At 38.6% G+C, this 24,002-nt stretch overlaps 1 protein-coding gene across 2 annotated transcripts in view; it reads right to left on the bottom strand.

Annotated features, from left to right (window-relative positions):
* Positions 1–24,002, bottom strand: part of LOC122800094 (serotransferrin-A-like) — a 653,725-nt gene that overhangs the window by 161,159 nt on the left and 468,564 nt on the right. For both annotated transcript variants that reach the window (XM_044069618.1, XM_044069619.1), the window contains exons 12-13: positions 15,352–15,507; positions 12,710–12,857 (exon numbers count right to left, since the gene is read on the bottom strand). In XM_044069618.1, coding sequence (XP_043925553.1) covers positions 12,710–12,857; positions 15,352–15,507 — 304 coding nt within the window. The remainder of the gene's footprint in view (positions 1–12,709; positions 12,858–15,351; positions 15,508–24,002) is intronic.

Genomic DNA, 24,002 nt, shown 5'->3' with positions numbered 1-24,002 from the left:
TATGGGTCAGTTGTGAAGATAATAATCAGTAAAAGTTATTGCCAACAATTTTACAAGACAGAAAATAACAGGACTGTGTGGCATGACATAATAGGACTGGGAGGCATATCAAGGTTGTAGGTGTATGGTCTGGTAAGCAATTGGAATACTGTGTGGGACATAGTGTATGGTGTTGCTATGTTGCTGTTGCAATGCAAGTAAGGTATAAATGTTAGGAGGGGTGGGAACAGGAGCACTCCCATTTTAAAGAGAGAAAAGAGTGGAGTAAGGTCTTAAAGGTTGACAGGTTCTGGGCAGTTCGAATATGAGGGGGAAGAGAATTCCATTTCCATGCAAGGGAAAAAGATAGGAGAGATTGGCCTGGAGTACGCAATGGTTTGTACACTTCAAGTAGGTTCTGGTTGTTAGACCTGAAGGATCGGTCAGGAAGGTGCATGGTAAGGGTAGAAGAGAGAGATGGGCACTAAGAAGGTTTGAAAATGAGTTTATGGATAGTGGAGAGTTGAATGTAAGAGAGGAAGTTGGGAATCTCTAGCCAGTTTAGGGAGTGTAGGGATATACAGTGGTGAGATGAAGATTTGGCGTTTGTTGCAAACTTGAGATTTTATTGTAGCAGGATGACAGTTTAGATTTAAGGGTGGTTTGAAGGTTGGTAAGGATAGCCACTCCATACATGAGAGAGGGGAGGAGATAAGTAGAATAGAGCATAAGTTTTGTTGAGGGGGTAAGACAGTATTTGGGGCAGTAAAGCATGCCAAGTTTCTGGTCAGTTTTCTTAATGTTAGCCTGAAGGTGGATGTCAAAGTTAAGTAGTTCGTCAATAAGGACTCCTAGAAGCTTGGTATGGAGGACTATTTCAATCTGAGTCTTATTACAGCTTATTATAGAGAAGGAGTTTTGCCGCGGTGGTACGGCAGTAGCGTTGTTACCTCACAGCAAGAGGTTCTCCTGTTCGATTCTTGGCTTGGCTTGGGAGTGCCTTCTATGTGGAGTCTGCATGTCCTCCCCACATTTGGGTAGCTTTCGAAAGACATGCGTGCGTAAATGGGTGTGCCTTCATTGAAGGTTGGGCATCGAGCTGGCACCTCGGTGTTTTGTAAAAATCTACTGCCAATCATTAGCGGACCGGAGTTCTGCTGTGGCGACCCCTTACCGGGAAAAAGCCGAAAGACAAACAACAACAACAACAACATAGAGAAGGAGTTTTTGTCTAATTTGGTGTTTTCAGTTGGGGTGAATAGCATGAGTTTGGTTTTGGATGCATTGAGAGCTAGGTGATTGTTTAGCATCCAATCCTCAGTGCTGTTAAAGGTGACCTGATTTTTTGTAGGAGTGTGGGAAGAGGTTTGGCATGGCAAATGATAGTAGAGTCGTCAGCATATTGGACAAGTTTAGCATTTGGGATGCAAATATGGAAGTCATTTATGAAGATACTGAAGAGTAAAGGGCCTAGTATGGAGCCTTGGGGGATGCGGATGGGGGTGTCTAGGTAGGAGGAGGTACAGTTACTCCATTTAATGGCCTTTTGGCTATTTGTGAGGTAGTTAGAAAACCAAGTGAGAGTTGGGGAGGAAATACTGAAGTGAGGGAGCTTAGACAGTAGAAGGGTATGGGATATGGTGTCAAAGGCCTTGGATAAGTCTAGAAAGAGTGAAGATACAATGTTTCCTGAGTCATGGGCGTGGTTGATGTTCTCAAGGAATGATAGTAAGGCAGTATTCGTACTGTGGTTGGGTCTAAAACCATGCTGTGTAGGGGTAAGGTGATGATTGTCTAAAAGGTGAGGTAAGAGTTGTAGATGAATGCACTTTTCAAGTATTTTTGAGATCATGATACTGTGACTTTATAAGTATGATCATACTGTCTGAATGTAGATGTCTCTGCATTTTCCTGCCTTCAATTAAGACATCGCACCTAATTAACTTTATTGTTGCACAATAAAAGGTTGACTCTACTCTTCTTGTAGTAAACCAATTACCTTTCATAGACATGACATCATTAGTGACATTCTTTTCATTGGTTATAGTCATCATAGATATAACAGTGTTACCATCACTAATACAAAATTTAGCTATGTGGCCCCTTGTTCGCCATTTAAAACAGATTGTATCTGCAGTTGATTCTTTCTGTTTGTTACCAGAATTTGACACATGCTCTGCCATAAGTCTAGACTGCTCATTCATTAACACATTTTAATTGTATATCAACCTCTCTACTAGTACAACAATATTTTCATCATCCTTAGAGTCAATTTGAAGTATGGGTTTTCATAAAATAGCAGGAAAAGCCCTTGTAAATCTATCAGTGGTTAAGATTCTCTCATTTTACCTTAAGTATGTTACCCAGGATCTAACCACAATTTAAGTGCATGTTTTAGATCACATTACAGATATTTACATTTTGTCTGTAGAAAATGTCTAGCTATAAAGCATTCTACTTGTTATTATTAATTAATTAATTAATTCATTCATTCGTTACTGCTTTTAACAACAGGTTGGACTACCAATCCTCTTAATTTTTCATCATCTGAGTAACCATCAATTCCATTATCAATGAAAGCTTTTAAAAGCTCCTCAGTAAGCTGAACTATAAGGATTGCTGCCCAGTGCACTGTGGATGACTATTCTGGTGGGGACACCACTTGAAAGCTGCCAGGCATGTATCATGGTCTTCCGCCCTGGTCATTTTATTAAAGGTATTTTGGCATTGATATAGCTCTGGAAACATACTTTCAGGTGCAGTGGTTGTATTTTGCAAATGTTATTCAACTGTTGCCATTTTGAAATTTAGGCAGATATGATCTAGTTGCACTCTACTCAACAGCAACCACAGGAAATACCACTGGAATGGCAACTTCAGCATATAAATGAATTATTTTTTTAGGTAGGATGCATTCACTTAAGCAATAGACTTTGTTTAGGCAGCAAAAGAAAAGGGTCAGGTAATATCAAAAATACAGAATTTTTATTTTATGATAAAACAAAAGACAGTGGTAAAGATTCTTTATTGCATATCCATGTGCATCAAAATAACTTTCTGAGCAAAAGAAAAAAATATATACTGTGTACCTTTTTAACTCCCTAAGCCCCCACAAACAGGGCAACAGTTACTTCTAAAAAGTTGAATAATTTATTTCTGGACTAACAAGCAGAAGTATTCAATAGCACATATACCACACACACACACACACACACACACACACACACACACACACACACACACACACACACACACACACACACACACACACACACACGATACATGAAATCTGTTGAACTATTTTTCCTTGAGCCACGCATTATCAGGATCCATTCATGTGGTCCTATTTTATTGCTCATTGGGTATGGGGCATATGCAATGAGAAAAGGAAAGTGTTGGCCCTGCCCTCCCCTTTGTAGCACTCATGTTAAAGCCCATTGTTGAGTTGTACTGAAATGGGAGTTGATGAATATGTCATAGAGACATAGCTTGAAGACAAATGGTTGACATTCTAGAGACTCCCCCGCCCCACACACATATCTATATCTATCTATCTATCTATCTATCTATCTATCTATATATATATATATATCGCTCTCTCTCTCTCTCTATATATATATATATATATATATATATGTGTGTGTGTGTGTGTGTGTGTGTGTGTATTATTTACTAGCAAAATAATGAAATGTACATTACCATCTGTCAGAAGGTCAAACAGAAAAGTCCAAAAAGGCAAAACTGTGAATACAAATCCTGTCGACTCTGAAACGTCGATGCGTAGCTTATGTTTGCTGTTTTGAGTGTTGGTGTTTTGAATTGTATCGCGCTACAGTGAGGATTGTGAAAATAATACTTTTCCTCTCTGTAGTGCGATCTTAGAGTTAGAATATACAATTAGCAGAGATGTGGGGGGTGCAGGCCCCCCCCCCACATGGGGGTTGCAGGGCTCTTGCACCCTGCAAAACAGTAGAAATATGTATGCCTTTAAAATGGTGTATTTTTCGGATGGTCAGCAGTCCAGTAACTGTTGAATGTCAATTCTTGCCTTCCGAACGAATCGACATTCTGTGCAGTCAGCTTGATGGTATTTGTTGTTCCGGTTCAGGGATGTGAACATTTGTGGTTAGGGCTTTCAATATTTTGATAGGAAACCTATATATATTTACCATACCACACACACACACACACACACACACACACACACACACACACACACACACACACACACACACACACACGCACACACATGCACAAATATATATGCATGCATGGGGTAGAGGGTTGGCATAGTGATTAAGATTTTTACCTTACAGATACATGGTACCAGATTTGATTCTGGTCTTTGGTTTTTGGCTAAGCTTGCAATAGTGTGTATACTGATAGCCTAGTACTTGCCTATGGACCTAAATAAAGTTGTATTTATGTATAGTGAGCGTGCCAGACTGCTTTTTAAACCAGTTTTTGAAGAAAGTACACAATGTCTGCTGAAAAACAGTATGTTAAATGATGATTCAATTTCTAAAAAAAAAGCACTTCACTGTAATAACCTGATTACTACATTGTAAGTGATTGGCGTATTACAGTTAGATCTATACCTCCAAACTCTTTCTTCCAGTCACATGCCAACCTGATGACTAGATGCATGACACGCCCTCCCTCCCTCTTGCCCCAGACATTCAGAGTCCCATTTCTGTGCCGTGCCACAATCCTCCTTCAACATATTGTATTAAAAAATAATTTCTTCTTTTAAATTGTCGAAACTGTTTGCTGTAAATATAACAAACAATTGATACAATTTATACCCTGCCTTCATGGAACACTACAGTGCTCATGTTTTAGTTTAAAAAGTGTTTTCTTCTTTTTAAACTGTAGCAAACTGCTTGCTACAAATATAGCAAACAGCTGATGCAGTTTAAACTCTGACTGCACAGAACATTATGGCAATCATGTTTTAGTTTTTTTAAAAAAATTCTTCTTTTTAAACTGTTGAAAACTGCTTGCTAGAAATATAGCAAATAATTGCTACAGTTTACAACTTGCCTGCATGGAAAGCTATAGAGTTCAGGCTTTAGTTAAAAAAAATAAACTTTTTTTTACTGTAGCACAAATGTAGCAAACAGTTGCTACGGTTTATATCCTGCCTGCACAGGGTGTTAACAGCACTTATGTTTTAGTTTAAAAAAAATTTCTTCTTATTTTTAAACTGTTGCAAACAGTTACTACGGTTTATATCCTGCCTGCATGAAGCACTACAGCGTTCAGGTTATAGTTAAAAAAAAAAAAAAAAAAAAAAAAGAGAGAGAGAGAGAATTTTATTTATTTTTTTTTACTTTTAAACTGTAACAAACTGATTGGAACAGTTTATACCACACATGGAGTGCTATAGTGCTCAGGTTTGACTGCAAATGCAATACTGGCTTTTAAAAGCCGGTATTGCATTAAAGAGGGATCAGAATTGGCTGAACCCCCCCCCCCAACAAGTTGCTCCTAGGGCAGTTGCCCCCTCTCACCCCACCCTAGCTATGCTATCGAATTCAGTCTTATAACACTGAAAGTTCTCAATGATTTTGGTGCTAGTTTTTAAAAATAAACATGTATTAAATGTGTTTTCTGAATGTGACATGCTGTATTTTATAAATCTCTAGGAAAATGTTTTCTCTGTTCTGACAGCTTCATCCAAGCACCTATGCATTTTGCTATGTAAAACATTCTAATTTGTATTAATTAATTGGGCTGGTATGCTAACCTTTTCATCTATGACCCAAGCTCAGAGAGCAGAAAATTTGTTAGGATCTTACTAATGAACAACATCCAGTACAGGATGAATAAGTGGATACATTCAGTGCAAATAGGGTAAGATTAAGAAAATCCAGTCAGAGTGCACTGAGAGAAGTACAAAGAAAAATACAAGCCTAGATATGCATTAAATACAGTGCAATCATTCGTAAAAATACATAAATGTTTACTCATATATACCTATGAAATATACTTATATAAAATGCCAGGTCATGAGGCTGAGCAACGTTTCTTAAAACTATTCTGTTATCTATGATATTGGATGATATGTTACTGAACCATTGCCATGGTAGCAGGTGAAGATAAATTATTTAAAAAGATGCTCTTTAAATGAATCTTTGAAGTTTTTAATGGTTTCTTGATTTTTGATGTTAGTAGGTATGTGGTTTCAGGTAGCAGGTCCCAAGTTAGTGAAGACTCTCTCTCAGCTTCAACAGTTTTAAATGGAGGGCAAATCAGAGGGAAATTATTGGCCTGTGTTCTTCTCAGCTCATAAGGATTTTATAGAGGTAGTTTCACTCATACAGGGGGCAGTGACCGTGCTTTAGAACCTTGTAAATTGGAGTACTTAGAAGAAAAGTGACCCTATGAGGCACTGAAAGCAATCTGGAATTCTTTTGGAAAATTGCAGTAGGTACATCTGGGGGGTCTGCTAATAAAATGATTCTGCATATTTTATTCTCAGCAGTTTATTCTGTCAATATTGTGGGCTGAATGCATAATGTGAAAAGCAATGCCATATCCTAGTTTGGGTATTAAAGTATTTTTGTACTGGCCCTGCAAGCAGGGGGTAAGAGGAGGTGACTGATCTTGTAACATAGTTTTAATTGAGCAAGGACTTTATGTGTGGTAAACAGAAAGCAGGGTTAAGTATAAGGCCTAGGTACTTCTGTTCAGTGATGTTAGGTGGTATGTTCCCATTAAAATCTGTTAAGGTAATAGAAGGCCCAGTGAGTAATTTCACATCTGAGGCGAAGATGATGGCATTAGTTTTCTTAGGGTTAATGGCTAGCATGTTAGAGGTGGTCACATGCATTATTAATTTAAGATTTGGAGGTCATTGGAAAAGATTGATTTTTGTTGTGTAAAAGAAAGAGAAGAGTAGAGGACCTAGGAGAGAACCTTGTAGTACACCTGTGCTAAGTGTATCAGCCATAGAAGATGACATGTTACTAGGGACTTGGAAACTGCTTCCTTTCAGATAGTTGTGAAACCAACAAATAGTGTTATCACCAAAACTGAGTCTTTTGAGTTTTTGGAGAAGAAGGCTATGGTTGATTATTTCAAGAGCCCTTGTCCTATCAACAAAGAGACCTGCAGCGATAAGTCTCTCACTCAGGTTGAAAGAAATGGTATCGGTAGCTATTACCAGAGTAGTGAAGTTACTGACGTCATTGAGAAAGACATGCTATGCGTCAAGTAACAGTCCATAGTTGTTAATGTAGTTAAGAAGTTGCAGGGCCAGCCTTACACATAGGTGAACTAGGCAGCTGCCTAGGGAGCCATACCTGTCCTACTATTAGGGGTGACCAGCCTGCATTTATTTATTTATTTTTTTTGGAGCAATGTTACTTTGGTCTAAAAAAGTAACTAAATAAATAAATAATGTGTTCCAGACAAACAAAAATGCACCCAGGGTGCTCCAGATGACTAGATGTTAACCCTGAATGTTGAGAGGTCATAAGAGTAGAGATCTTGCAACATTTGAAAGTACTCATGATCGTGAAATTACCTCAAGTATGTCTTTCTTTTCTTTCTTTTTTTTATTTACAAAATAAATAAATAAAATTAGTGACTTTCTACTTTGACAAGATAGAAAATTGAAATTAGTGCAGTAAGTGAAATGTTATTACTGTTTTTTATGCTAAGAGAAAACATCTAGATAGTTTTGTCAGTGTTTCTTAGGTGGAAGGTTGATGCAAGAGGAATGGTGCGGTGAGATACTTGTTCAACTGTTTTAATAATGCTATCAGTGATCAACCAGATATTTTGGAACTGTAATATTTCTCTGGCTTTGTGGTTTGTGTGAAGCAACTTATATTGGAGTACTTTAATGTGTGGCAACTTGTTTGTGTGACTGTGGAGGTGAAATAACATTACAGAGCCATTAGACATTATAGTTATAACTGTTCGGTGGGGGCTGGAGTTGGCTGGATGAAAGTAAGTGACCTTGTTGTCACTCAGTTTAACCAGTCACTATCTGGCTTTGCGGAACTAATGGGCTTTTGTGAGGAAAAAAGATGGACTACTGAATGTATGTGCACAGAGTAGGCAGAATAGCTGTGGGTGTCTTCTGTAGAGGAAAACGGTTAGCTGCTGCTGCTTGTTTATTATTTTGGCTTTGTAGGCCTAATGTGATTATGTGAAGCAACGTGTAATATTGTAATTTATGGCAGCTGTGGCAACTATTTGGAACAAGGATAAAATTTATTACATGGTCATCCTCTTTTAACACAATCACGTCTGAATTGCATATAGAAGTGGCTACTGCTTAGTGGGGGTTGTCTGGATGAAAGTTACTAACCCTGTTGCCACTTGCTCTAATTTTTTTGAGAGAGAAACGCAACATAAAATACTCATCCCAGACCAGAACTTCCGGGGACTGGGGGACACCCCCCCCCCACACACTAAGGCTATAGAAGTACTTAGTAATTGCCTCTGTCCTATACCCAGCCTAGTCTACAACCAGCCCTGGTCACAGGTGTAAACAGAAAGTTTCTGTACTTATGTAGGGGTATGGAGACAATTTTATTATTTCTTTAACATTCCTCCCAAACCTCAGCGGTGACTAAATTTTGTTTGGGCTGAGGACATTGTGGTCATTATTTTTTTAACGTTCCTCACAAACATCAGAGGATCACTGTAACTTATAAAAGAGCATTGTGCTGTCTGGAAGTAATAAGCTGAAAACATTATTATAATTTTTTTTTCATTTTCCTCACAATCAAACATCTGTTACATATACAGATGGTAATCTTTTGGGGGAGAGGAATTAAGCATGATGTATTTATGTGTCTAACAGTAAATGTCTTATGCTCTCTTTGTATTTTTCAGTTTTGTCCCAGTCTGATATTAGAAGGGTACCAGAATGTGGCTTTCATTTGTGGCTTTGGATGAGGAGGCATGCTACATATAACAATGACAGAAGCATCATTAAATACATGACTGTGGGCCTTTGTGCCTTAATCTTAATCCCAATTTAACACCAGAAGGGGATAAACAGAAAGGGACTTCTTATTCCCAGATATGATATATGTATCCTCATAAACATTTGTCCTCTCAGTTTATTGTGAACTAGTGTTTGGCCAGCTTTGTGCATTACAACTTGGATGCAGCTTATTTCTTCTTCTACAAGCTCTTCTCATTCTGGAGAATGTGGTCATTTGTGCTGTTACCAAGAACTGGTTTAAAGCCATGTGAAGTACTCTGGCAGTGCAAGGCTACAGTGCCTCCCACACATTTAGGCCAAGAGCAGGGGCTAAAAGTGGAGGTGTCTCAAGCTATGTTAGCAACAAATACAACTCCAGCTTGGTTAAATAGGATGATGCCCATGAGTCCACTCACATCTACGGCTCCATAGAAAGGTTCCTTACTATGTCCTGGCCAGCTACAGGTCCCCTCTATGATCCATGAATCTCACAACTTTTACTAAGACCTACTAGAGGCACTTACCAGCCAACCAAATACCCTATTCATGGGAGACGTTAAATATCCCTCTATAAACTGGGAAATGTATACTGCCTCTAACCCACAGGCACAATGTTTTCTGGACTTTAGCAACATGAACAGCCTGGACCAGGTAGTGTTCACTCCAGCCAGAGGACCAAACATACTGGACTTAGAACTTACCAACATGGGAGACCATTGCGCCCTCTCCTGTGTCATATCCTTATTGGTGAGGAGAGACAACAAAGCTGACTCCTTTGAATAAAAAATCAACCCAGAAAACCCAACTAAACATGTTACAAGAACTATTCTAAAGCAAACTACATCTTATTAAGTGATAGTTTGTCCAAATTCACAGCTTCCCCAAACCTCAACAACATAGCTACCTATGTGAAATTGTTCATAGAAACCCTGTACAAACATGTAAATGACTGCAATGAGGCTACAATACCTACAAACAGTAAGCCCAGATCTAACACCAGAAACAAACCCCATTGATAGAATCCTTACCTTAACAAGGTACTTAACAAAAGAAAAAAAGTCATGGCTAAAATCAGAAAGAGCAAGTATCACAGAGACAAGAGCTCTCTGATTAAATTAAATAAGAAACTAAGAGGTCCAATAAAGTCCATAAAGTACAATTACATGCTCAGGATAGCTTTGCAGGCTAAGGACAATCACAAGGCTTTTTTTAGCTATGTCAGGAACTTTAAGATAACACTCAGCAGTGTGAATGGCTGATAGTAAATGGCAAAACCTTCACTGACTAGGGTGATAGCAAATGTACTGGGTGATAAATTTAGATCTAACTTCAACCCTCCCCCCCCCAAACTATCAACTGGGAATGGTCCTGGTAGTGCTCTATAAGGTCAAAAACACTGCTTCAATAGGCCCTGACATATCCCTGGTTACCTCCTAAATAGCCTAATACATGATCTAGCAGGACCACTTGAGGCACTGTTCAACTACAGCCTCGAAACAGGTTACATGCCAGGTGAATGGAGAACCACAATGGTCTTCTCTCTTCATATAGGTAGAATATCAACTGACCCTGTGAACTACAGACCCATCAGTCTGACAAGTCTTAATATGCAAAGCCATGGAATAAATTATCATGGAAATGATCAACAAAGGCATTGGCAAGTTACAGACGCTGGACTCATCCAAGTTTGGTTTTATTAAGGGAAGGTCTTGCCTATTTAGCCTGGTAGACTTCCTTTAGATAATTACCAAGGCTATGGATGAGTGGGAAATGGTACATACCACCTACCTTAACCTGCCTAACACATTCAGTACAATACCTCACTCAGGTATTGTTGAGAAAATCTCAGAACTAAGCATAAATCCCTACATAGCTCATTGGATTGCTGTCTGACTCATAGATAGAACCCATGAAATCAGGATCGCTGAGACCACCTCCACCAGGAGACAGGTCACCAGTGGAGTACCCAGGGCTCAGTGTTAGGCCTACTCCTGTTTGACATCTATTTCTCAAAAGTTAAGGCTAATGTCAACGTTTTCTGACTCAACAAGTTTGCATATGACTGGAAATTGGGAGCTATCATAGATTCTCCATGACACCAGCATCCTATAAAAGGGTCTAATACAAACAAATGACTGGTGCCAAAGCCATGGATTAAAACTTAATGTGAATAAATGTATTACAGAGCCCTTTAGGAAATCATGCACCCAAGCTAATTACTCAATTGATAAAACATCCTTAAGAGATGACCCAGTAGTTATGGATCTGGGAACATGCGTAGACAGCAATCTGGCCTTCAACCAACACGTATCCATGACAGTAAGTAAATCATTCTATGTTGCCCAACTCATAGGCAAGGGTATGGTATCCAGGTCCAAGGAAGTTATTGTATCACTCTACTTAGGCTTTATTAGACCAGTCATTGAGTATAATGTCTCCTTTGGTGTGTACCTAATGAGGCATTTGCAGCAGTTGGAATGCCCTCAAAAGATTCATCACCAGGAGAATCCAGGATATAAATACCCTATCCTACACAGATTGCCTTAAGTCTCTAGCTCTATAGTCAGTCTCCTACAGGTTACTGAGAGGCAATCTATCCCTGGCATACAAGGCATCCTCAGATCTAGCTCTGATGGATCTCATGTACAGCTGCAAAACAAACAGCATCAGAAACACTAGATCCAAGACCTGAACTTTGCCTGCAATGTAAATAGAATATATGAAGACACTTTTATGTGTCTCAAAGGATCCTTATACCATGGAACAAGCTCCCCATCCACATGAAGCAGAGTTCATCCCTGACCCTATTCAAACAAAACCTTGATCACCAGATGAGAAATCCCAAATTCATCCCTAGTACGACACCCATGTACCTGACAGACAGAGATCAACAGTAAATGAATCACCAGTTAACATGCCACCCATATAACACTTAGCTACCTCCTTACTAACATACCCCACGCTATAGGCATCCAGTGTACTCAGGGGCAAAACTGGGTTGGGTTACACAACTAGGTATATAAAAACCCTGGTGATCATTAACCTAGTATAAACCTATGAACCTATGAAATAAAAAAAAGTAAGATTGAAATTCTTTTTCATCTGCATGATTTTTGTTTAGGCCATCACTGGATCAAAAGGTTGGAAAAAAACTCTGAAGTGTTCCTCCCAGCTTAATTTAGTCATTAAAATGTAATCTTGTTTTTTTTAATAAATGCTGAATTGGTGCAGGAAAAAGCAAACTTTAAGAGTAAGACTGAATTTCTTTCCTTAATTATGTTTTTTGTTCAGGACATTGTTGGATGAAAAAGTTGTTAAAAAACATCTAAAAATGCATCTCAGGGCATCTTGAAATCCAATGGCTTAATCCACTGCATTTATTACACTCTAGTCTTGGTCATTTAGGGTACGCTGACATGATGAAAGAAAAAAAAGTTGAAAAGCAAGACTAAATTTCTATCTTTGATCATGGTCTTTGTTCAGGCAGTCACTGGATGGAAAAGTTGATTAAAACTGTAAAATGCACCTCAAAGCATCTAGAACCACTATGGCTTCTGTAAGAAATTGATTACTGACTTTTATTTTCCTGGTCTGTGTGTATTCTTGTTTATTGAATGAACGTTCCCATTTGGCAACTGTTTGGTTTGTTCTGGAATAAGTTATGGTGATTTGATTAAATTCTACAAATCCAGATACAGAGTTTTCTAACACAACTTTATAATAAACATAAATGTTATTGGTTAAATATTTATAGCAAAAATAGGAAGCAGTCAAGTGACTTACCTGAGAGCACCAGAATACCCGTAATACAACTCCTCATGTCCACTTTTGCATTTAAATCTTCTGTCTATACTTTTCTGTCCAACACACAGAGCACAGAGTTGGGAGGAAATATTAGAACCTGGAGCACAGCTTTGACTGAAGTAATGCTCTGTTGAACAAAAGATGTAGATTCAAACAAATAATCAAAATGTTAATGCATTCTTAAATTATAATAAGTCTGGAGTATTTGGTAAACATTGACTAACAACAGTATCAGTTTATAATGAGTCTGGAGTCTTTGGTGCATGTTGACTAACAACAGTATCAATATATAATGAGTCTGGAGTATTGGTGCACATTGACTAACAACAGTATCAATATATAATGAGTCTGGAGTGTTTGGTCACATTGACTAACAACAGTATCAGTTTATAATGAGTCTGGAGTATTTGGTGCATGTTGACTAATAACTGTATCAATTCATAATGAGTCTGGAGTCTTTGGTGGATGTTGACTAATAGCAGTATCAATTTATAATGAATCTGGCGACTGGGGCACATTGACTAACAGCAGTATCAATGTACAATGAATATGGAATATTTAGTGCACATTGACTAACAACAGTATCAATTTATAATGGGTCTGGGGTATTTGATGCATGTTGACTAACAACAGTATCAGTTTATAATGAGTCTGGACTATTTGGTGCACATTGACTAACAACAGTATCAGTTTATTTTGAGTCTGGAGTATTTGATGCACGTTGACTAACAGCAGTATCAATTTATAATGAGTCTGGAGACTTTAGTGCATGTTGACTAACAGCAGCATCAATTTATAATGAGTATGGAGTATCTGGTGCATGCTGACTAACAACAGTACCAATTTATAATGAGTATGGAGTCTTTGGTGCACGTTGACTAACAACAGTGTCAATTTATAATGAGTCTGGAGTATTTGGTGCACATTGACTAACAACAGTATCAATTTATAATGAGTCTGGAGTATTTGGTGCATGTTGACTAACAACAGTATCAGTTTATAATGAGTCTGAAGTATTTGGTGCATGTTGACTAACAGCAGTATCAATTTATAATGAGCCTGGAGACTTTAGTGCACACTGATTAAGAGCAGTATCAATTTATAATGAGTATGGAGTATTTGGTGGATGCTGACTAACAGCAGTACCAATTTATAATGATTATGAAGTCTTTGGTGCACGTTCACTAACAACAGTGTCAATTTATAATGAGTCTGGAGTATTTGGTGCACATTGACTAACAACAGTATCAATTTATAATGAGTTTGGAGTATTTGGTGCATGTTGACTAACAACAGTATCAGTTTATAATAAGTCTGGAGTATTTGGTGCACGTTGACTAACAGCAGTATCAATTTATAATGAGCCTGGAGACTTTAGTGCATGCTGATTAACAGCAGTATCAATTTAAAATGAGAATGAAGTATTTGGTGCATGTTGACTTACAACAGTATCAATTTATAATGAGTATGGAGTCTTTGGTGCACGTTGACTAACAACAGCATCAATTTATAATGAGTCTAGAGTATTTGGTGCACTTTGACTACAGCAGTATCAATTTATAATGAGTCTGGAGACTTTAGTGTATGTTGACTAGCAGATGTATCAATTTATAATGAGTATGGATTATTTAGTGCACATTGATTAACAGCAGTATCAATTTATAATGAGTCTGGAGTATTTGGTGCACGTTGACTAACAACAGTATCAGTTTATAATAAGTCTGGAGTGTTTGGTGCACATTGACTAACAGCAGTATCAATTTATAATGAGTCTGGAGACTTTGGTGCATGCTGACTAACAGCAGTATCAATTTATAATGAGTATGGAGTATTTGGTGCACAGTGACTAACAACAGTATCAATTTATAATGAGTCTGGAGTATATGGTGCACCTTGACAGCAGTATCAATTTATAATGAGTCTGGAGACTTTAGTGCACGTTGACTAGCAGCTGTATCAATTTAGAATGAGTATGGAGTATTTGGTGCACATTGACTAACAGCAGTATCAATTTATAATGAGTCTGGAGAATTTGGTGCACGTTGACTAACAACAGTATCAGTTTATAATGAGTCTGGAGTGTTTGGTGCACATTGACTAACAGCAGTATCAATTTATAATGAGTCTGGAGACTTTGGTGCATGCTGACTAACAGCAGTATCAATTTATAATGAGTCTGGAGTATATGGTGCATCTTGACTAACAGCAGTATCAATTTATATGAGTATGGAGTATTTGGTGCATGTTGACTATTAGCAGTATCAATTCTGTTTTAATTCTGGCTTCATGTCACACTTTGAACACATCACTGAACATATAAACACAGAACTGCAGCCAGTATTATCCTGGCTGTTTCTTTAAGACTCTAGCTATATAACGGCATCTAGGAAAACATATTCCTTACATGGGATTAGCTGCATGGTTTAGAATTTGTCTTCCCTTTGCCTTCTTGATCATATTGTCCATTTTTAGAGATCAAAATGATTTCAGTTTTTTTTTTATATTATAATGCATTTAGGGCTTGCCGATTCCAGCTACAGTTACTTTAACCCGAGGATAACATTATCATTATGTTTTTTCCTAACCTGATAGAAAAAATATATGCACTCAACATCACTTACCAAAATTACAGGTCTTGGTTTTTCTGTAGATCTGACCCATGGGGATATTCCAGCCTGCAGTCCTTCCCACTGCTGTGTGACATGATTTCTTACTCTTCAGTCCACTCCACTTTAAATTGCTACCTTTCTTGACAATTGCTACAGCATAGTAGGCACCTTAAAATACATAATTAAGAGAGATATGACCACATTATTTGCTTTGTGCATACTCTCTGTCTCCATAAATGTCAAAACAAGCCCTTGTACATTGTTGCCAGTGGTATATAATAGTACATTATGGTCTAGTTATAATCTATGTGAAAGACCAGAATACAACATTTTGAGTATGGATTAATAATTTGACACAAACTTGCAAGTCTTTTTTTTTAAATATTTTTTGTTTGCCTTTGCATCATCACACGATAGCCGACACCAGTACCCACATCCATCACCAGGTCTTACCAGCTTTCTATGGCCTCCTAGGGTTGGGGCTTAAAAACATCCTGGTGATTTGGCCATCACACCATCTACCAGGGGATTTTTTTATGCCCTGCCTTCATTTTCTACCTCCCCTGTAGTGTCTTTGGTTTTGTCCAGAGGGCAAGCGTGCAATGAGCATGTGCTGATTTATCTTCCCACTTCTATGGCAGCTCTGTCAATGTCTTTACCCTAATCTGTCTTAGGAGTTGGATCATGCAGGAAATACCCTAAAGACCACCCTACCCCTGGGATGGTAATGCCCTGAAGACCACACTCCCACTGGGATGGTAATGCCCATCCCTCGCTTCCAGTCCATCATTTACCCAAGCTGCTAATCAAACTTGGATCAGCTGGCCTGTGGTCAGGGCTTTAAACCTCTACACCACAGGAAAGGCCAAGTTTTTTTTTTATTTTACTATACTATCACCTCAAATGTTTAGCAGCATTTGATTATAAATGTATACTGTGAAGGAAGATACATTAATTTATCAGCTCTGACACTGAGCTGATTTTTGGAAAGGGAATGAACAGTTAGACCTTGTAATATGAAAATATTTTTGGCTGTGGCTGGAAACCTACAGCTGCTATGTCATGAATGTTGCAATGGAATGTCTGTGGTTGCAATTTTGTGAAATAAATTACCAACAATGTACACATGTTATTTCAAATATTAAACCAAAATTACTATTTTAAATAACTTATAATGAATACAGACTAGCTGTGAAGTGACAAAGGACAATTACACAATTTCTTATCTGTTTATTAGAATCTGGGAAAAAAACACACATGCATATATGAAGTGTACCTCCCTAACCTGGTCCAGACATTCCCACAAATTTGTTTTTTTTTTTGGCCACTTTGGCCGGGATGGCAATCTGTATGTGGTCAATGCCAATCCTTCTTCAAATCTCCCAGATGAAATGGCTTATACCCAAAGAGTAGAAATGTCAACCCGGGGTCACAGCTGGTGGAGCACTGTACAAACTTTGCAGGGATGGGTGAGAGGATCAAGGTACCCCAACCCTGCGTCACTCTAACCTAACCATAGGGATTTTTATGTGTCTTATACTTCTCTAAAGAGAGAGGCATGCAGTGAAGTGATTGCCTGTGTATACCAGCTCCAACCTATGATGCTTTGATATCTTTCCTCTTCTCTGTGTGAACATATAGCTGTGGGATGCAAACTTAGACCCTGACAGGGAGCAGTGCTGTGATACAAAAACCCATGCCCTCCTTCAAGTTAGGAGAGTTGGTTATCAGCTCCTCTTTAGAAGTATCAGGATATCACACTATTCAAGGTTATGTCACCCTTAGTAAAACTGTCTATTGGCTTTTCCCGGTTAGGGGTCGCCACAGCGGAATTCTGGTCCGCTAATGATTGGCAGTAGATTTTTACGTGCTAGCTTGCCAGGCCTAACGCACAACCTTCAACAAAGGAATGCCCATTCACACCTGTTGACACACAGAAGACGCTCTAACTGAGAATCAAACGTGCAACGTCTAACTGTGAGGCGACAACGTTACCGCAGCACCACCACCGCAGTATGTCACCCTTAGTATAATGCAATATTAAATGTGCATATTCAGATAGAGCCATATAGTAAGATTCATGTAGAAGATTCAATTCTTTGTTAAATGCCCCATTTAACAAATATCATTTAACAGTGTGCCAGACTGCCAGTACATATTTTATATACTTAGCAACTACAAAGAAATGAACCTCTAAAGGTTTTACCTATATAACGAACTGTATCAGGCAACATGGACAAAGTGCTGATTGAACTTTCTTTGTTTTCAGCCCACTGGCTAATAATTTGCCCTTCCCCCACTGTTATGTGATCTTGAAATTTATATATATATATATATATATATATATATATATATATATATATATATATATATAATTAGTAGGGGGTGTGGGAGGCTTGCCCCCTGTACAACATTGTGTGCATGTTTTTTTTAGATTTACTCTAGAGATTGCTGTTTTTGCAATTGCTCTTTGAAACTTTTGATGTTTGATGATAGAATCATATATTTATGTGTGTATGTGTGTATATATATATATATATATATATATATATATATATATATATATATATATATATATGGTTTACTATCACATAGTCGATCGCACTTCGTGCAATCAACATATGTGCGAAACTCAGTTAGCAGTACTGTAAGTGCGATTACTACATTGTTGAACCTTACAATAGCGAATATTCACTATAGCAAGATTTGACATTGTAGTGCAGATCGCAATATAGTGGAGATCGGGAAATGTACCTGTTAGAAAAATATGTATTAATGTATATGTCTAGTGCTTATTAGAAGCTAAAAGGGTTAACACATTTTATTCTCTTTTATGTACAGCTTAATTCTGTATGAAATTACAAGATGCTTTTCAAGTTGCAGTATGCTTTCTGAAATTGCAAGATGCCCTCTGACCTAGTATTTGCTAGCACAGCAAAATTTATGCTTATGTCTTTTGGAAATCTACTGAGAAGCAGGTGATTATCTGCTAGGTCAGGAAAATAGATGAATAGAACAATACTGTTTTTTATAATGTTATTGAACTTGAACAATCAGCTCTGCTCGTGTTATGAGAACATGCACAGCTGCAGAAAAGAAAGATACATTAAACAATGACTGCTTAAAGAAATGAACTATAATCTGTACTTGCTTTGTGCTCGAATTAGCCATAGTACCTTGGATGGTAACATTGCATAGTGAGAAGTTGTATCTGACCGGTGGTCATCAAGGCCACGTTGTTTTTCTTAGGAAGTTTTTTTGTAAACTTGATGTGCCAGCAGAAAATCATGGACAAACAGCTGCTATGAAATAATATTGAAAGAACTTGTGATTTATTATGTCAGCTTGGTAGGCAATGTCTTGTAAGAAATGTATAAGAATAGCTTCACTTCCTGATTCTAGTTAGACAAACTCTGTATTAGCACGTTTTTGTCTCCTTGCTGCAAGATTAAAGTGCTTTAACCTGAACCTTCCATGTGTTGATCTTTTTGAAGTTGTTTTTCCTTTGACAGATTGGTCCTTTGGACCGGAAACTCTCACTTCGCCTCAGGTCAGATGGGCCAGGTGGCATGAAACCGTACGGGGAAGAAACCACATCAGTTCTTCTGTTTGAAAGACCTCTGACTGAATTGTCTTTCAAAAGAGGCCAGCCATTTTTCTGATCTGCGACTGGAGGACGAGTTATCACGCGAACCAGAGATGGTCAATCACGGAGGCTCAGGTAAGGTGAGATTTACCTTTTTTCTGGTTTAGATCAGGGACTTGATTTCAATCATCTGTAGATTTGTTTTGTACAAGTCAGGGACAGAAAGACTGCAGTCTTGTCATAGATTAGGGAAACAGAATAGCTAAGACAGTTATTCTAGATAAACTGTAAAACAGAAAATTGTGGTACCACATGAAAATAAGAAGGGTTACGTAACACTTTTTAACAGTCAGAACAATATGGGTAATAAGTGCACTAAAAGTTCCCGAGATCCACCGCTAACCGAAGATGCAAAATATATGCAATTACAGTGTGCCGACAATGTTAGATACTATACAAAATGGGTTAATAAATGTGAATTTGATGGCAAATTAGAAAAATCCTCACTTATTAAACTTGTCAAACAGCTTAAAACTGACGCAAAAGGTCAGGTAAAAAAGCGACGTCAATTAGGCATTCCTCAGGCACACAGGTGGATTGAGGAAGCAAACCGTAGGGAACAAAAAAGTAATAATTCAAAAGCTATGTTTCTAGATAAAGAAGACAATAATTTGGTAATAGCATCAGCACCAACGCCCCCTCCACTTCCCGCACCAGAATATGAAGTGAGTGGACAAGCTGGTCCACCTCCTCTATACCCGGCTGTTACTGCGAAGCCAAAACCGTATGTCAGAGATCCCATCGAGACTAGGTCTCGAACACGTAACTTAAGAGGGGATACTGAGTTATATCAAATAAACAAAAATTCACGAGCTATGAATGAAGAAGAGATATGTCCACTCATAGAAGTACCAAATCCTCAGGCAGGACAGGCAGGACAGGACCCGACTCTCCTAGTATATAGACCGTGGACACCGGAAAACATCCGGAAAGCCACAGAGGGAATTCCCCATCCAAAAGTTAATTTTAGAAAATTCTTAGAAGACTTACAGTCTCCCATAACATAGCAATAACTGACCCTGTTTCAGGGATGACCCAGAAAAGCAAAATTGTTGTTTCTGCAAAATGCCCAGTAAACCTTTTGGGCAGAAGTCTTATGCAGATATTTGGCATAGCAGTATTTCCGACTATGCAGGGTATAGAAGCACAGCGACAAATGAATACTTTTGTGGTGCGACCCAAGGGTGAAACATTTTATTGGTACAGCCAGGACTTAGTCACGACTGGTCCAGGGGCAGTAACCGAGGAACTGATGAACGTAGCCATCAGTAAGACCCCCTCCTTTGACACTGATAAACAGCATTTGTTGCACTGTACTCTGTATTATTGTAGCACACCAGGACCTGATAAGGAATATGAGCAAGAACTGTTCAAAAAACATGCAAACAGATTAGTATTATGTAATCTGTACTGGGACACAGAAGGGAACAGTGTAGTTAGCTGTTCATTGCCCCAGGAATTCTTTGCACTCTATAAATCTAATCGATTACCACATGTTAGTTTGACTAAGGACAAGAATGTGAAATGGGCAGACCTAGGAGAAAAAGTCACAAAGTGGGAAAAACAGACGGAGTTAGAATTGTCAGAACAGGGAGTACAGAAGCAGAAGTTAAATTGGATAACACAGACACACTCAGCTGTACACTTGCAGTCTAGCGAGGACAGCTGATTAGCACTCTTACTAATAGAGGAAGAAAATGCCTTATGGAGCATACCAGAAACTCTCTGGTCAACAGGGAAATCAGATGTAGGACTAATTTGTACAGCAGGACCAGTTACTATTACGCCAAAATCAGCATTTAGACCTCAAAAGAGACAGTATCCCTTAAGAAAGGATGCAGAAGTAGGAATCAAACCTATAATAGCAGCTTTGCTTAAGGAAGGAGTACTAGTAGAATCTCCCGATTCACCATGTAATACACCCTTATTTCCTGTCAGGAAAGCAAACGGAGAATGGCGTATGGTCCAAGACTTACAAGCTGTAAATGATGCAGTAATACCTAGAGCACCTACGGTGCCAGATCCACACACCCTATTAAATGATTTAAAGCCTCAACAGAAGTATTTTTCTGTGGTAGATATTAGCAATGCGTTCTTTTCGATACCGATACACCCTGACAGCCAACATTGGTTTGCATTCACATTTCAGGGGAAAATGTATATATACGCGACTACCACAGGGGTATTGTGAAAGCCCAACAATATTCGCCCAAGAGATGGCAAGCAACTTGGCAGTATTTAGCCCATCAAGAGGCAGCCAAATTTTACTTTATGTAGACGACATCCTGCTGGCAGCCCCCACCCAGCAAGAATGTAGAAAAGATACCATAGCATTACTACAATTTCTAGCCACTCAAGGACATAAAGTAAACAAAAACAAATTGCAGCTTTGGAAAAAGCAGGTTAAATACCTGGGATATGTAATATCCAAAGAAGGCAGAACATTAAATGAAGATAGGAAAATAGCAATTTTACAAGCACCCAAACCAACTACCAAGAAGGAAATAATGTCCTTCCTGGGCACGACTAATTTCTGTCGGAGTTGGGTTCCAAACTATGCCTTGGAGTCTGCTCCACTGACCAACTTAATATACAAGAAGCCTATGGCAGCACAATATTTATTACAATGGACACCAGAAGCAGAATCAGCTTTCTGCAAACTGAAACAATTGATAGCATCCTCATTAGTTTTAGAATTACCGAACTATCATAAACGTTTTTTCCAAACTGTAGATTGTAAGCAAGGTTATATGACATCAGTGTTAACACAGCAACATGGGGATAAGCAACGCCCCATAGCTTACTATTCATCACAGCTGGACCCAGTGGCGCGATCCCTGCCCCACTGTGTACAAGTAGTAGTTGCAGCTGCAATGGCAGTACAGGCTTCGGCCTCAGTAGTGTTGTTCCACCCTCTCACATTGAGAGTGCCTCATGCAGTCGCAATTATTTTACTGAAAGAAAAAGTAGCATATCTTTCCCCTGCTAGACATCTTTCCTGTATGACTATACTCTTGAGCCAACCTCACATGACAATTGAATGATGTACAACTTTAAATCCGTCTACCTTGCTCCCGACCCCTGCGGATGGCACACCACACAGCTGCCTGCAGGAGACTGGACAAAAGACACTGCCTAGAAAAGATCTAACGGATGTTCCCTTGGATGATGTCGAGGTAACATATTACGTGGACGGCTCATGCAGGAGGGGTCTTACAGGACAGAACCTAGTGGGGTATGCAGTAGTTTCTGACATTGAGATTTTAAAAGCAAAGTCTTTACCACACAACTTATCTGCACAAGCAGCAGAATTGATTGCTTTGACAAGGGCAAAGGGTAAGTGTGTGAACATTTTTACTGACAGCCAGTACGCTTTTTCTACTGTACATGTTTTTGCACAACAGTGGAAAAATAGAGGAATGATAACATCTACTGGTAAACCGATTAATCATGCGCAATTTATTTTAAATTTGTTAAAATCCATTCAGTTACCTCAGAAAGTAGCTGTTTGTAAATGTGTAGCTCATACCAAGCAACAGGATAGGATTTCAAAAGGTAATGCGAGAGCTGATACAGCTGCAAAGCAGGCAGCTTCAGCTTCAAAAGTATTTCTTTTGAGTGAGGAATGACAACCTTCAGAAATTTTAGATTTAGAAATGTTGAAAACAATGCAGACACTTACTACAAAAATAGAAAAACAGAAATGGATAAAAAGAGGAGCAATTCTTGAGAAAGGGCTGTACATCTCCAAAGAAGGAAAACCAATTTTGCCATCTAACTTGTTTAGATATGCAGCTTTGTTGAGCCATGGGCAGTGCCATGTCTCAACAGGCGGGATGGTACAGTTAGTGAACCGAGTGTTCACTGCATATGGATTTACAAACTACACAAAAAATTTTTGTGCAGCATGCCATGTTTGTAACAAACATCATGCACAAGGGGCATTTAAGCCTAAACAAGGGAGTTTCCCAACACCACAATACCCATTCGTTATATCTGTATGGATTTCATAGAACTAAGCAAATGCAAAAATAAGAAGTATTGTCTTATCATAGATATGTTTTCCAAATGGGTGGAAGCTTTTCTGACCAAAAATCCAGATGCAGCTACTGTTGCAAAAGTCCTTGTTAAAGAAATTATTCCTAGATTTGGCATACCGGAAAAGATCTACAGTGACAATGGCACACACTTTGTAAACCAAACTATACAACAGTTGAGCCGATATTTCGGAATTTCCTTAAAGAACCATTGTGCATACCACCCCCAATCCGCAGGATTAGTAGAGAGGCATAATGGGGTTTTGAAAAACAAACTTAGGAAATTAATTAGTGAGACACAAAAGAACTGGGTGCACTGCCTGCCTCTGGCAGTGTTGAGCATGAGAACTGTTCCAAATGCAAAGGGGTTAACTCCTTTTGAAATACTGTTTGGGAGGTCATATTATATACCTCAGTGGAAACCTCTCATGCCTGCAGACCAGGAGGCCGACAGTTCACTTGCAGAATACATGAGACGACTTCTAAGTAATAAACAACTTTTGCAGTTAAATTCTGTTTCAGATAAAGGACAAACCAGACCATCGGAAGCAGCAGTAGTCCCAGGCACGTGGGTCTGGGTGAAAGTCATCAAGAAGAAGAATTGGACCTCACCAAAGTGGGAAGGGCCATACCAAGTGCTACTGTCAACACCCACTGCAGTCAAGATCGCAGAGCGAGCGTCCTGGATTCATCTGACACACTGTAAATTGGTTAAAAATTTTGAACTGGACAAAAAACTTGTTACTATTACACAAGAACAAAATGACCAGATACGGAGCAAATAGAAATACAGAACAACCTCAGAAGTATTGCCTGATTATTCTGTTAACCATACTGATAACATTGATCTTTTTGCTGTGGCCTTTCCTTTTTCCAGCCACACAAGCTGAACTGAATAAACGAGATGTATTACTCATAGACTGGCATCCAAACTTTAACATTTGCCAAGCAATTAAATATGTGTATGCTGAAACTTTTAA

This window comes from Protopterus annectens, chromosome 4.part0, assembly GCF_019279795.1.
Source record: "Protopterus annectens isolate FY-2018-M chromosome 4.part0, PAN1.0, whole genome shotgun sequence".
NCBI lineage: Eukaryota > Metazoa > Chordata > Ceratodontiformes > Protopteridae > Protopterus > Protopterus annectens.
The sequence above is the reverse complement of the archived record's forward strand: the minus strand, read 5'-3'. Positions and strand labels throughout refer to the sequence as shown.